The 15849-nt window shown below is 44.4% G+C and overlaps 2 protein-coding genes across 2 annotated transcripts in view; both read right to left on the bottom strand.

The window, feature by feature from the left end:
• RYR3 (ryanodine receptor 3) overlaps positions 1-15849 on the bottom strand; it is a 580605-nt gene that overhangs the window by 16365 nt on the left and 548391 nt on the right. Inside the window, exons 87-93 of the mRNA XM_017857433.1 lie at positions 14110-14191; positions 12139-13466; positions 10210-10268; positions 9022-9193; positions 7477-7563; positions 5982-6182; positions 1946-2076 (exon numbers count right to left, since the gene is read on the bottom strand). Coding sequence (XP_017712922.1) covers positions 1946-2076; positions 5982-6182; positions 7477-7563; positions 9022-9193; positions 10210-10268; positions 12139-13466; positions 14110-14191 — 2060 coding nt within the window. The remainder of the gene's footprint in view (positions 1-1945; positions 2077-5981; positions 6183-7476; positions 7564-9021; positions 9194-10209; positions 10269-12138; positions 13467-14109; positions 14192-15849) is intronic.
• On the bottom strand, positions 3910-4101 carry LOC108518799 (cytochrome c oxidase subunit 7C, mitochondrial-like). Its single transcript, XM_017857440.1, has one exon. It carries the CDS (start codon positions 4099-4101, stop codon positions 3910-3912), a length of 192 nt encoding a protein of 63 aa, XP_017712929.1.

Here is a 15849-nt window from a genome sequence, read left to right on the forward strand (position 1 = left end):
TTTTGAGACGAAGTCTCGCTCTTTCGCCCAGGCTGAAGTGCAGTGGTGTGATCTCAGCCCACTGCAACCTCCACCTCCCAGGTTCAAGTGATTCTGCTTGCCTCAGACTCCCAAGTAGCTCGGATTACAGGCACCCACCACCACGCCCAGCTGATTTTTTTGTATTTTTAGTAGAGACGGGGTTTCACTGTGTTGGCCAGGCTGGTCTCGAACTTCTGACCTTGTGATCCACCCGCCTCGGCCTCCCAAGGTGCTGGGATTACAGGCATGAACCACTGTGCCCGGCCGAAATTAACCTGCCTTCTTACTGGGACTTTTAGGCCATATCCCCTTGTATAACAAGACATAAGCATTACTGATGATTGCACAAAGCTTACCAAATGATTTAATACTGTCTAAGACTTCTGGAATGTAATGACCAAGCATCAGAAACAGTGCTTTTCCTTGTGTGAGAAGACTGGCAGGAGACCCGCAGGCAGGGACAGGCTTAGGATATAAGGATGTGCCCGTTCACATTTTCCCCCTTCTAAGAGAAGAGCCTTCCTTTTCTGGAGAATATGAAGAAATATGCTTAGTTGGACCTTTGCAGAGCTGCTTCTCAGTTTGCCTGATCATCTGTGGATAGGACACAGTTTTCTTTCCCTGGAGTCAGGGTTGCTGTTTCTTAACATGCCTAGCTTAATTGGCACACCTGAGTTTCAACACAGTCACCTTTGTTTACCTGTTTGACCCTATTTCTTTTCTTTTACCACATTAATTTATCTTGAAAGTATCACTTACTTTGCGAATCAGCTGTCATTGGAGTGTGACATTTGCTAATGGTGATGGCCATGTTTTGGATAGTTAGGGGAAAGGGAATGAGTGACAGCTTAATGCCTACCACGTGCCAGGCATGTGCCAAACATTTGCCACATACCTTCATTGATCCTCTGCGGGATGATATTCTCGTCCCTCTATTACTGACGAAGAAACTAAGGCTAAGAAGGCTTGATTACCTTGTGCAAGTTCACAGACCAATAAGCTTCAGGGCCTTGGTGTTGCCTGCCTGTCAATCAGTGCTCTTCCTTCTTCCCACCACAGCGCTGCATGCCTACAAGAAGGAAGGCTTGCCTCCACAGGTCTTCACATCCCTACCAGACAGTTCTATTTACCTGCCCATGTAAGTGCCTCTCAATCTTATGTTAAGAGGAGGTCTCTTACCAAGCAGGCTATTTGGTTAAGAAGAGACTTCAGGCCAGGCGCGGTGGCTCAAGCCTGTAATCCCAGCACTTTGGGAGGCTGAGGTGGGCGGATCACGAGGTCAGGAGATCGAGACCATCCTGGCTAACACGGTGAAACCCCATCTCTACTGAAAATACAAAAAAATTAGCCGGGCGTGGTGGCGGGCGCCTGTAGTCCCAGCTACTTGGGAGGCTGAGGCAGGCGAATGGCGTGAACCCGGGAGGCAGAGCTTACAGTGAGCTGAGATCGTGCCACTGCACTCCAGCCTAGGTGACAGAGGGAGACTCCGTCTCAAGAAAAAAAAAAAAAAAAAAGAAGAAGACTTAAGAGATGGCACAGTTATAGCAGTGCTGTGCCATGGAAGGCTATGGAAAAGCTGAAGCTGATCAACTGGATCTCTAGACTCCTTGGCCACTTAAGCCCTGGAAACACTGTGTGACTCGAACACGGAAAACTAGTTTAAGCAATATTGTACTGGACTGTCTGGTCTAAATCAAATATACGCAGTACCTTCCGATAATATCTTCTGTCCCTGTTAAACTAATAGAAGTCTATATAAGTATTTGATAGGCAGTAAGTGGCTTTATTGAAGAGGCAAGGGAGAAAAGTCCCAGAAACCCAAAGAAAGTTTGTATTAACCAGTTTTAAGGCCAGGAGGAAAGCGTTACTCTATTTACAGTAGAGACTCCATCTCCTTTTTAGGTTGAGGTAGAGGGACACTCACGGTGTGTTGATCACCAAGCGGTCCCACTGCCCCTTGATGTCATCTTCAGATGGCTGTTCGGTGATATATAGGCCATCGAACTCCAGCTTCCTGGCGATTTCTTTTTCCCTTTTGAATACCACCAAAGGCACCTACGAGTGGGAAGACAATGGTTACTCAGAGCAGGCTTTGTGATTAAAGCACGTGCTCCCAGGTATTTGTCACAAATTAACCTTCCAACTTCAGAGCAGCAATCTCCTTATAGTGGAATTATTAGGGCGCCTAGTTGTGGGATCAAAGCCCAGTGAATCTCTTTGGCTAAATACCCCTACCTCTTTAAACCTGATCTAATTTGGGTCGCCCTTTAAGTTTTCAGTTAGATAGCTAATATGCATACAAACTAGACTCCCTGACGGATGCTAGTGTGCAGGCCATGCCTAGATGAGCCCCAGGGCTGAATGAGTTAGGACTCCTAAGACTCCTCGGCTGGAGGTGAACCAAGATTTAGAAAGGACAATAAACCATTCTACAGGATGGATGCCACAGGAATAGGATGAAATGTTCCAACTCCCTTTAATGTACAAGGCCATATTTATCTCCTGGCTTTGAAGGTGAGTTCACGAAACATGGTTTCATAGTTAGAATGAGAGGATTCAGTCTTTCTGTATTCAAGTTTTCTTCCTGAGATTCTGTCCGTAAAGAGCTCCTTCCAGGTAGTGGCATACTTGTTTCCTACTATCACTCTCCATTTTTTTATAATTGGAACTTTTATTTTAGACTAGATATAGTGGTATGGCTATAAGGACCTACTGCCAAAGGGGAACCCAGAAAGGGATTGGAAAATAATCCACTTGCCCCAGCCATCACTAAGTGCACACACACTCCAAGCATGGGACAGTTAATGAGGCCAGAGGATATTGCTGAAATCCTAGGAAATGAGAAGTCACAACTGACACAGCTCCTCCAGCCAGAAAAGCTTAATTCAGACAGAGCTAGGGCGTCTCATCTCGTCATCTCAGCTGAGATGCCACTGGCTACCTGGCAACATCCCTGACACCTTCATCTCCAAACCCATGATATGCATGTACCCCACATCGCTTTTGTCCAAAACAAAAGAACGCAATTCAGATAGTGATTTGTAAAGAGTTACCTCTTGCCCTGTGTTTCTTTAGAATAATGAAATAACACTGATAACATGAAAAACTCATGATAGGAAGGTGACCAAGGCTAGCAGCCACTGCACACTGTGAGGACCTGATGATGACTGTTAGTGCACAGATGATGTGGGAGGTGAGGCAAAGCTCAGCGACCACCTAATGCCTGCTGTGCTCTGAATGACTCTGAAGAACAGCAGCAATATCAAGTTGCAGAGGGGTGCTCATCTCTGGGATTCCAAACATTCCCCTTCAATCTTCTAGAAGTTTGTATACTCTCATAAGCAGAACTTCCACATTCTTTACTTGCTAAATAGTGTTTCTTTTTTGTTTTCTCCAGGTCACAGTATAATCTGTACTCCATCTAATAAGCTGAATTCTAGGATCACAAACTAAGGAGCAGCAGCGAACATGCTTGAGGGTTTACTATGTGTTCTGAGTACATTTACACATACTACCACATTTAATCCCCCCAGCAACTTTAGCAACAATACTCTTTTTTTTTTTAAGATCGATTTTTATTTCTCTTTTATTATATAAATTACCAATAAAATCCTGACCTGGGAATCAAAAATTTAATATAACCTCAGTTTAACACCATTAAATAAGCTAACTCACAGAGTAATACTGGAATGTTACCCAAATAATAAAGTAGGCAAATGGCCAATTATTACATTCCCTATTTCAAAAAAGAGGCATTAAGCATTCATGTCATAAGTTTATTGACAAACATATCTAGTATGCCATATGAGTTAGAGTTTGATCCATTTCCAGAGGCTGCATCTCTTAAAATGCTCGTCATAGCTGTTAAATGGATGAACTGAAACATCCTTATGTTTTAAGCAGTTGGGGTCTTACTAGAAGGAAGGGTGTAGCAAATACAGATCCAAAGTACAAACACATCTTAGCTAGTAAAGTCCACTTGTTTTCCACTGAAAATGGCAAATTCTTCCCAGGGCCCTCCTCATAGTGGCTCCTACAGACCACAGAGGTTGTGAACCTCCGGACACTCTGGCCCAACATAGCGCTGCTGGAAGCTCTGCGAAAGGCGCAGACCGAGGATGGATGAAATGGCGGCACCTCACCAAGACCTTGTTTTCACGACCTTGTTCCGCCGTGCTCAAGGACCAAAAGGAAAGATGGGAAAATAATAATACTCATTTTTACGGATGAGAAGATAGAGGACTGGGAGTTTAAGTGGCAGAGTTGTGAGTTCAACCCAGGCAGCCTGGCTCCAGAATTTGCACTTTCATAGTTGCAATGGAGTCCTTAGTGTAGCCCAGGGCAAAGGTCTCTTCGGCAGGGCAGCTGGACTTCCTACAGGACACTACAGTTCACTGGGGGAAGAAAGGACCACGATATAGGAAAATACTTCCTGGACTCTTCCCAGTCCAGGAGGAAGATGGCTTGCTGTACTTAAGGAGACTTCCTACTCAAGAGAAGGAAGAAAAAATGTAATGAGAAAAGCAGTGAGAAAAACACAATTACGATGTAGCAGAACTAGAACTGGACTTGGGACACCAAAAACTGAATGACTGAAGATTGACATAACTGTAGTGGTTCTGAATATGGCCCCAAGGAACCATGCCTCCTGGAATTCATGCCTTTGTGTAGCGCCTCTCCCCTCTACCATGCAGCAGTGAATCTGGGATGGCCACGTGACTTGCCTTAAACCACAGAATGCAATGGAAATGACACTGTGCCAGTTCTGGGCCTAAGACTCAGGAAGGCTTAGCAGCTTCCACCTCCATGCTCTTTTTGGAAACCCAAGCCGTCATGCAAGAAGTCTAGCTACCCTACTGGACAGAGCATGTGGAAAGGCCACATGGAGAAGGAGATGCTCTGAATCTACAGGGAGAGAAAGAGGGAGCGAGAGAGAGGCCCAGCTACCCCAGCTGAGCCCATCCTTCCAGTTGTCCGCCAGTGGAGCTGCCAGGCATGGGAATGTGCCATCTTGGCCATTCCAGCCCAGCTGAGCTTGCAAATGGCTGCAAATGTAGCCCCTTTACATACAACAGAGGAACTGCCCAAATGTGCCAGTCATCTCGCAGAATCAGAGAGAGAAATAGTTGTCATTTTAGACCGCTAAGTTTTAGAGTGGTTTGTTATACAGGAACAGACAACTGAAAACCAACATATCAGTAAGCTTTCTTCTGAGATCTTGGTTACCGCCTAATGAAAAGGTGTTTTTATAAAAATTTCGACATCAATTCAAAGATCAGAAGACTCTCATAACTAGCTCTCATGTGACTTAGCCTGATGACTCTAGTTCCATGAAATTCAACAAGAGGTACCTGAAATGGGACTCCTAGCGCAAGGCTTCTTGAACTTGAAAGTGCGTACAAATTGCCCAGTGATCATGCTAAGTGGTAGATTCTGAGTTAAAAGACTTGGGGGCTGAGCACAGTGGCTATAATCCTATATCCTAGAATTATATTATAATCCTAGCACTTTGGGAGGCCGAGGCAGGTGGATTACCTGAGGTCAGGAGTTCAGGACCAGCCTGGCCAACATGGTGAAACCCTGTCTCTACTAAAAAATACAAAAATTAGCTGGGTGTGGTGGCAGGCACCTGTAATCCCAGCTACTTGGGAGGCTGAGACAGGAGAATTGCTTGAACCCGGGAGGCGGAGGTTGCAGTGAGCCGAGATTGTGTCACTGCACTCCAGCCTGGGAGACAAGAGCGAAACTCCATCTCAAAAAAAAAAAAAAAAAAAAACCTGGGATGAGGCCTGAGACTCTGCAGGTCTAGGCAGCTCCCAGGTGATGTGCTGCTGCTGCTCCAGGGAACTTACAAAGACCTTTACAAATAGCAAAGTCTTAGAGCAAAGGGCTGGCTGGGCTCAAAACGGACACTTCTTCCTCAAGGAGTCAGATTAGATCCAGAGTGGCCAACAGCTCACCTTCAGGCAGTAGTAGCCCACCACACAGACTAGAGAGATGATGGTGTGGATGACGGCCAGGGCCCGCAGCGTTGGTGCCATATACCCAGTGCTCTCCTGAAGGACAAAGAACACCATCGCTTCTTCCTCTTCCTCGTCATTAAATGAATTCCATAGGTTTGCAACATCCTCTGTCTCTTCTTCTAAAGGTTCTTCAGTGACCTGGCCCAAAACACACACTTATTAATCATCAAAAGAACCTCAGCCATTGGGCGCTCCTCAAATATTTTATATTGTTAGCATATGCTGTACAAATAGTAGTGACTCAACATTACTTGCTGAATGAATGAGGTTTTTAGGTAACTTATGACTAGGAATCACCCAGTATTTCTAACAATTGCAAACAAACTTTTAAAAGGAGGCAAAACCTATCTCTTGAAAAGAAAGCAAAAAAATTAAAATTAGGAAACTTTTACTACATATGCTTATAATCCTTATGCCACAGAAGGAAATACTCTGATCATGCTGTGGCCTGAGAGGAGGCTGAGACACACGCACACAAGCATGACGCATGTGTGTGCCCGCTCCCCCACCCACCACTGCCACCCAGCCAGAGACTCAGTATTTTCCATTCTTTCTGAGATGCCATTTACATTCATGGCTTCAGCTGCTATTCTTACACATATGACTCTCAAATCTACATCTTTGAGGCTTTGTCCTGTAGCTCCAACTGTTTGCTGGCTTTCACTCCTTGGCTGTCTGTCTGAAGTCACCTCAACCTCAACGTGTTGAAAACCAAGCTTTGCCTCTCTTGGCTACAGACTTCCATTTTTCTTTTATGGGCAACAGAAGGTCATTAGTTTGAGGAGTGGAAAGTTGAGGTGGATAAAACAATGTTTCATACAAATTAGATTGGTGGTTTTAAGTAGAAAGGGAGATAGGCAAGAGATAGAAAAGCCAGTTAAAGACTATGTTGAGAATTCAGGACGCTTCATTAATTCATTGCACTAACAATTATTACATGCCTACAGCATGCGAGACCCACTTGCCAATGTTCAAAACCTTCATTTAACTTGAGCAGTCCCCTCTCTTTCCAAATCCTGTGAATTTTTCCTTGATAATGCTTCTAACAAATAGGCTAGCTATAATGCCTCTTGGTTACCTTATTCCTTGAAGAAAGAATGAATTGTGTTTATTATTCATTTTGAAATACCTTGTGGTTCCTAATACCGGGTCTAGCTCATGGTAGATGCTCAGCAAGTATTTGAAGACTAAATTTAAGTAACAACTAAAATAAGCAGGAACCATTGAAATAGCCCCCTAACTGGCTCCCTTGTCAGTAGTCTCTCCACTGCTAGAAACTGTATTCCTTTTAGAAGCCAATGTCTTAGAAATTTGCTACCTATTAGAATGTTTGCTACAATTAAGAACACAAGTTCTGTCATGATTCTTTTTCTACACATAGTATACTTAGTATGCAGCATATTTAGCAAATAACCCCTGAATGAAGTATCACCTTATAAAAAAGCAGGATGAAGTTGATAGCGAAGGCTACAAACAGAGCGAGGAACCTCAGGTTGTAGAAATTCCTGGCCAGGTAATGCTGCAAAGAAAAGGACAGGCAGAAGTAGAAGAGCTTTGGAAGGAAAAGAGAACTTCCTACTTTTACACAGAAGGTCAATTCTGGTTAGAAGTTCACACATGACTCGTCCTTCTCTTGGATGACCACTCTTCTAGGGCAACCCTGGCATTCTTTTTTTTTTTTTTTTTTTTTTTTTGGAGACGGAGTCTCCCTCTGTCCCCAGGCGGGAGTGCAGTGGTGCAATCTCGGCTCACTGCAAGCTCTGCCTCCTGGGTTCACGCCATTCTCCCACCTCAGCCTCCCGAGTAGCTGGGACTACAGGCGCCCACCAACACACTCGACTAATTTTTTTTATTTTTACTAGAGACGGGATTTCACCGTGTTAGCCAGGATGGTCTCGATCTCCTGACCTCGTGATCCGCCCATCTTGGCCTCTCAAAGTGCTGGGATTACAAGCATGAGCCACCGTACCCGGCCAACCTTGGCATTCTTAACACAGCCATGGCATGACTGTGTCATGTCATGAACATGGAACCAAAATGTTGATTTTAAAAAAAGTTGCTTCGAATTGCTATAAGGAATCCTGCTGTGGCTTATTGCTCAGGGAGCCAAAGGCCTAAACACGCCACCAGCAGAGGACTCGAGCCTTGCCTTGTAGTGCTGTGTGTATGCGTATTCGCAGCAAGCAGTCTGTTAGGAAATTATAAGTACTCTAGGCTCGCAGAAGACCCTGGCAACTCCCAACCTGGATGTAGCCATTCTGTGGCCTCAGGCAGCAATGTGTCCTCATTCCTTTCCGAGTTACAGTTCCAGGAGCCTCGTCTTCTCCCTTATTGGAAGCCACATTCCCATTCTCGCTGCCATCTTCCCCAGAAAAATCGGCATCCACAGACTGGAGTGGAAGCTGCCTGGGTAAAGTTCCCAATCTCTCTCGGGGGAGCCCTCACCAATGGTGCTAGGGAAGGTGTGGTCCTGGCCTTCAGCCACTGTACCTCAGAGGGCAGTGTATCAGAGAAAGAATATTACAAGCTGATCTAAGGTTTGATTGCCCATAGAACAGTCAAGGTTTGGAGGACTAGTGTGGGAAGCTAACGTAACAGGAACATTCCTTCTGATTCCCACATGATCAAACCACTTCTGAACTTTTGGACCAGGATCAGCTAAGTCCCCACATAATAGACATAAAGGACTAGGGAGAAAGAGGTGAGACTTTCTAAGGACTGGTAAGGAAACAGGTGAGAGAGGACACCCTGCTGATAGCAGAGCTGTTGGAGGACTGTGTTTCTTTCCAGGCTCTCCCTCGTTTCTTTTCCTCCAACAGAAAAGGAACAGGTAGAGACATGGGAAGAAGAAAGTGTAGGAATGAGAAAGGGAAGGAAGCGTCACTGACCAAACAGTGAAACAAATCAGGGGCACCTCTCTGCCATCTGCCTGGGCCAGTGCCTGTACCGTGGACGGGGCCAAGGCTGGAACACTTACCAGTAACTTGGTCTGATAGATGTCCAGCCCTTTAAAGAAATTGGCTGTGAAAGCTTCCGGCTTCTCAACCTTCTGACCACACCGCCGCTTCTTCTTTTTTGTCACTTCTGTCCACAGGTACTCGGCTTGCTCCTCTTCTTTGTCTTTGTCTTCCTTCTCTCCATCTTCCATGCTGCAGAAACGGGAAACCCACTCAGCAGGGCAGAAGGTCTGGCCCAAAACGGGAGACGAGATTAAAGAGAAATCTGGGTTGAGAGGGGCAGGAGGTAGAATCATTCCCTGAGGGTGGAAACTTCAGGTCTTTATCAACCCACAGTGGCTGGACATTAAATTTATATTTAATGAGTAGCGACCACTTGGATGAACCATGATCTTGGTGTACATCAGCTATATACAAGTTTGTACTCTTCTTCTGAAATTAGACTTAACAATTTTTTTTCCCCTTCTGAAGTTACCCTTTATTTTCTAAGCAATAGTACCTACTCTTCTAAGCTTCTGGCAAGATTTAATAAGATATTGTATAAAAGACCTGAGCACAGGCCTGACAAATAATAGGTATTTAATAAATATTAGATATCATTGTCGTCAATATATGAAGTTGTAAAGTCATCTGGCCAGAGAGTGAAACTCTGATCTGCTAGTGGGATTATAAACTTAGCAAGATGAATATAATGTATTTATTATATAGCTAGGGTAAAAGGAAATATACCCAGGGCTTGCAGAATAATTGCTTGCATTGATAGAAGTCAAGTTTTCTATTCACTATAGCAACAGAATATCAGATGCTATCAATAACTATCTTTATTTTCTTTTTTCCTTTTTTTTTTTTTTTTTTTTTTTTTTTTTTTTGGTTTTGAGACAGGATCTTGCTGTGTTGCCCAGCTTGGAGTGCAGTAATGTGATCTTGGTTCACTGCAGCCTCAACCTCTTGGGCTTAAGCAATCCTCCCAGCTCAGCCTCCCAAGTAGCTGTGACTACAGGTGCACACCACCATGCCCAGCAATTTTTGTATTTTTTGTAGAGATGGGGTCTCATTATTATGCCTAAGCTAGTCTCGAAGTCCTGGGTTCAAGTGATCCTCCAGCCTCAGCCTCTCAAAGTGCTGGGATTACAGGTGTAAGCCACTCTGCCCGGCCTAAGAACTATCTACCATAGCAGTTAGAGTAGTTGATGCTACCAAGAACTTACTCTGCCTTCTCGGATTCTACTTTTCCTTCTGCTTCATTTGCTGCTTTCATCTCTGCTGCCTAGACAAAAACAACAATCAGTCAAGCTTTCCTCAAAGAAGCGAGGTCATGATGATGAGACATTTTCTTGGCCATTTACTTCTTGGTCACAAATTTCAACGGCTTTTCATGTTTCTGCTTCTCTCAGGATCCCCGAACATAAGTGTCCTGCTATATATATCAAGCGACTCTGAAGAGATGCCAAGACAAAGATTTGAAACTTGAAAACTCAACCTCCCTTCTCTTACTTACTCAATTCAAAGAGGAAACTTGTGTTAGGACATTGTGAGAGCCTCATGACAGTGGTTCTACTGATCCATGGGGTCAGAGAGATGGGACACAGATCAAACCAAGTTTGATCAGCCTGCCTCCATCTGACAGGCTTCTTCTTGCCTTGTCTTTAATCCTCTTGCCAGTATCCCAATCCCTCTGGCTGAGGACCACTGCAGGTGGAGTAAAATTCAAGCTCCTCAACACAGCCTGTAAGTCTTGCATGATCCTGGTGTTTCTCTTCATCCCCTTCTTGTACATTTGACTCATGTCCCACACCCAAACACGCAGACTTCCTGGAACATTCCTGATCCTTCCAGGCGTACTTCCAGAGGATACTTAACCATATCCTCTGCCTGGAGTATGCCTGCCCCAGCTTTTCATGTGCCTGCTGCCTGTCAGGACTTGACTCAGATGACACCTTTTCCGACACCTCCTCTACCTGTTTCTGATGGGCCTATATTAGCTGTGTAACTCATTGCATGTTCACGTGTTCTAACACGCAGCACAAATAATAATTATCTTATTTGTTGTCTTCTCCCACTAGAAGTTAAGATTCATGAAAGCAAAATTGTTGTTTCTGCTTTAAACCTATGTATTCTCCTATCCTAGAACAACACAGGCTGGCACATAGCAGTCCTGGAATGGGACCCTGTTATGTATCAAACTGTGTTCTAGGTTTATGGGGCTACATCAGGGAGCAAAACAGAATAATATTGTAGGAATGCTGATTCTGATGTTTTCTTCCCTGAATCTTCAAACCAGCATTCTCTCCTACAGAGAACTATAGTACCTGACATTTCTCCTTCTTAGCATTCTTTATACTTGTCTTGACTTGTCCAATGCCTTTATTCGCCACTAAACTGTAGGGACAGTGTGTTTCTTATTGACCACCATATTCCCAGAGCCTAAAACAGTGACAAATGCACATTAACTTTTCAATAAATAAGAATGGAAAGAATGAGTGAATGAATGTTTTTGGGCTTGGATCTTTTCACACTTTTCTACTCTCTCTGATGCTAGAGTGACACTGAATTGGATACTACAATAGAGGGGAACATCCAGAACCTTCCATGGTCAAGGGGCTCTGAATTCCTGCTATCTTGTTCACTTAATATTGTTGACTGACATGACGTACTAACTGAATGGTGAGTGTATCACAAGGATAAAAATGTCCCAAGCATGATCAAACTCATTGAGAGGCCAAATCATTAGAGATCATTTGACCTTGTATGACACTGAGAAAGCATGGTCTCAAAAGGAAGGTCTTCTTTTATGTTATTCTTCATTTTCTATGCTTTCAGTTCACTGAATGCATCTGCACAGCATGAGAACTAACCTTCTAATAAAAGTCTGAGGCAAAGTGTTACAGGCCATCACGTTTGAATTCTACAATGTAAACTAGAAGACCAACCAATGATTAGACACTGAGATAACCATCTAAGTCTTGATTTCTGCAGACATGTCAGAGGTGGAATTATAAGATCAGCATAATCACACCACAACCACTGTCTAATAGAGTGTTGGCTCCTGGGGAAATGGTGTCAGTACTGATTACCAGATATGGTGACAAGTCTTATGCTGGGGATAAAGGAAGATGAAAGAAACAGATGGCACGTACCTGAGCTTTCCTCTTCTTCTGTACAGTGCTCTCTAACGTAGGGGGTTCATCCTTGCCAATAATTTCAGAGAGGTCACCCAAACCCACTTCAGGCCCATGCTTTAAGCTGCCCTCTTTCTTTGGGTGGAGTCCAAAGAGGTCTGACATGATATCTGTATCTCCCTTCTCCCCCTTTATGAAGTGTACTAGTTCAGTGGTGATACCTGGCTCCATCACCTCTGCCCTCTCAGCCTCCATAGTGTCATCATGGATACCAAATTGGGTTGGGTCAGGCATGTCACCCAGGATCTTGGTCACTCTGATGTTCTTTGCCCCTTCTACCAGGCCCCCTCCAAACACTGTGCTCCAGAGGACCTGAAAGATTCCTCCCAGGATGGTGAAGAGCATCTGGAATAGCCCCAGGAACAGCATCCAGAAAAAGGAGCAGAGCACCTTCACCAGCTCCTTCGCAGTCATCTTTTTCACGTTCCTGTACTGCTTCCTGAGGTTCTTCAGGGTTGCTCTCTTCAGAAAGTCGGCAACATTCCTCTTCACAGAGGCACAGGCCATTGCAAATGCAGAGGCCGGCTCGAAAGACCCGTCTTCCTCCTCTTCACCCGCAATTTCTAACACGTAAGAAGAATCTTCATCTTCTTCCTCCTCTTCTGGCCTGTCTGCTGAATCGGATTCAGAGATCTGAGATGCTAACTGCATTTCAAAGATGGTGTCCTCACAGAAGTTCACAAACAGCTCCATCTTTTCCTGCTCCCCACCTTCGTTGACAACATCAAAAATGAACTGTCGCTTAGATTCCTTCACCTGGGGCTTCTCCCACTGAGTGCGACTGGACTCACTGATTTCAAAATAAACACGCTCAATTTTCTTGGCCCCACCCATGATCTCGATGCGTCCTAGGTAGGGTTCGAAGTAATTTAGCACACTTTCTGCTGGGCCCAACAGACACTTCAGGCGGGAATCGTTTGGCATGTGTTCAGAAAGATTTGTCAATAACACAGCCACATTAAACCCTATGTCCTTGGCCGGCTCATGGAACCGGTCTACAAAATCAATGTAATTAAACATGTCATTCTCATCAGCGTCTGCACACGAAAGGAGAAAGTCAATCTCTGACTGCGTGTACTGTTTTTGCCCTTCCATGGCCTTCTGGAATTCTCTTTTGGAGATAATTCCTTTACCATCTGGGTCGTATTCTTTGAAGGTGTCTGAGCTGGTTAAGTCTTTAAGTTTCAAGAACATGTCAAAGAATTTCAAGATCATTTCTACATTGGTAGATGATTCTACCAGTGTGTCAACCATCTGCTTGCCAATGGTGCCATTTACCACATTCCCTGTGAGGCAGGTTCAAAAAGACATACAAATATATAAATAAACCCAAGCCATCATGTAAATTGTCAGGTAGCTAGTTTTAGAAGACTTTTGTGCCAAATTAGTCAGCTCTTCTCTGACCGTGATGATGTAGGAGGGAGCAGCAAGCCATAAAGACTACACCACTAGGAGCCAAGGGGGAAAGAGACAAAGGGAAGAAGGAGGTGGCCACACCACTGCCTTTAACATGGCTTGGGGCCTGGGAAGTGGTTTCATTATCAGATTATCGGGGACACATAGGGATACATGGTGTCCCTCTGATCCCCTTAGACCTAGGAGGGTGCCCAACTAGATGGCTGGCATACACACTGGCAGCCAGATGTGTTGAAAAGCAATGGGGAGAGGGAGAGGATAGGGAAGAGCAAAGCTTGGAGGTTTTCCCCAGTTCATTCTGGCTTTCCTACTGATAGAAAATCAATTGATTTCAGGCTTCGTCCATCAGGCCAGGTGCCCCTCATTTTATTTTTTGTTTCTGAAAATTTGGCTTTCTGACCAATGTCATATGGCATCAGTGACCTGCCAGAAGGATAATCTGCAGGATCAGTAAGGTTAGTGCTCAGACCAATTACAGTTGTGTGAAGGCCTAGTTATACCAAACAGCCCAACCTTCCAGGAGGGACAGAAGCATCACCACCATGTCCTGAAGGAGATCCAAGAGTTCCTTCAGCAGCTCGATCTGACTGGAATCCTAGAACAGAAACAGGAGATACCCCTGAGCTATCTGATCCCTCGATAAAGTACAGGGCAGTGAGCAAGAAGAGCCTGCTCTGGAAAGGTTAGGTGCAGGCTGCATCAGTGTCAGGAAAAAGCTTCCTTCTCATTCTCAATGAGGATGCCTTATCGTCCACTGTTTGCAGCACCGGGAGACTCACTGTAGCAGGACTCATCCAACAAAGCTCCTTTACGTTTTTCCTTTTATTAGTACAGTGTGGCAGATATACCAAGTGTTGTCCAAAACAACTGAACAACCCAATGCACCAAAGAGCCTTCAGGTGTCTCTGGTAGCTTATGCTGTCATTTTCTACACTGGAGAACTACCAGTGAGCTTTATGGGAACACTGGACATCTGGTAAAGGTGTCAAGGTTATAATCACCAAGTGGGTTCTCCTTTCTTTCCGGATTAATTTAGAGTCTCCTAATTCTAGGTGGTGGTGATCTGGGTGCCACTTGTCCCTTTAATGGAATAAAATGGAGGCTATTCCTCTGGATGGTTTTGATACTAGTCTGTTTGGTTTTAATTTCAGCAATGCAGGAAGAGCATTGCTAAGCTAACTCCATACTTTTATACCCTACGTCACAGTAGAAAACAATTCTTGGAAGATCTGAGGTGGGCAATCTGGAGATTCAATTAAAAATGTATTCTGAGTCACATACCTTTTACAGACCCCCACTCAAAAAACAACAACAACAACAACAACAACAACAAAAAAAAAACAAACAAAACAAAAGAAAGAAAAGAAAAGAAAAAAGGAAAAAAAAAAAAACCCCAAAACCAAACACCCAACCATAACTCTTTGCCTAGCCCTTCAACTTTCAAAGGAATCTTCATCACCTATGGTGTGTACCACAGCTATGTACAAAATATCACAGAAGTGTAGGATATCAGAGCTGGGAAGAAACCTCAGAGATCACTTATTCTAACTTTGAATATTTTAGAGATGATGAAACCAAAACCAGAAAGGGAAAGTGGCTTTCCAAAAGTCACTGGTGAGGAGGTGGCAGGGCCAGGGCTCTCGTCTCGAGACTCTGCACCACACTGCCCAGCTGACGTAGGAATGGACAGCTTACTGTCAAACTGGCAGCCCTCCCAGGAACTCTCTCCTCCCATAAGGCCAGAGTCAAAAGGGGAAAAATGAAAGGTTAAATCGCACATTCCAGAAGAGAGGAGGCAGATGTGACAGCCTTGAAAATTTCAGATACACATGATTTAAGTTAAAGCTGCAAATGTTACTCTAATCGGCCTCAAATACCTCCTGAAGGCCTCCCTCAGGTGTTGCCATGGAGAGAGGCAATAAACTGCTACATATGCTACATTTATTTGTTCATAATAAATGCTCTGAGCGGTTCTGATTCATCTTGCCAGAGAGATGGGGAGTGAGAAGGAGAGGCAGAGACAGGGAGGGAGGGAGGAAGGAAGCAGGGGTGAGAGAGAAGAGGGATGTGGATTACAGAGACATGCAACATGGGACAGATGGACGGATGGGGCTGGTAGGGAGTGTTTATAAGTTGACAAAACAGTGACAAGGAAGCAGAAAGGATTAGCACCATAGAAAGCAAATGTTGAGACAATAATAAAAAGGGTAGGTTGGTGAGACACAAAGAAGGAAGCTGCGTTCATGCAGCCTG

Source organism: Rhinopithecus bieti, unplaced genomic scaffold (genome assembly GCF_001698545.2).
Source record: "Rhinopithecus bieti isolate Rb0 unplaced genomic scaffold, ASM169854v2 scaffold_44948, whole genome shotgun sequence".
Classification (NCBI taxonomy): domain Eukaryota; kingdom Metazoa; phylum Chordata; class Mammalia; order Primates; family Cercopithecidae; genus Rhinopithecus; species Rhinopithecus bieti.

Excerpts from the sequence above, each read along its gene's own strand:
- LOC108518799 (XM_017857440.1), bottom strand. The coding sequence starts at position 4,101 with ATGTTGGGCCAGAGTGTCCGGAGGTTCACAACCTCTGTGGTCTGTAGG.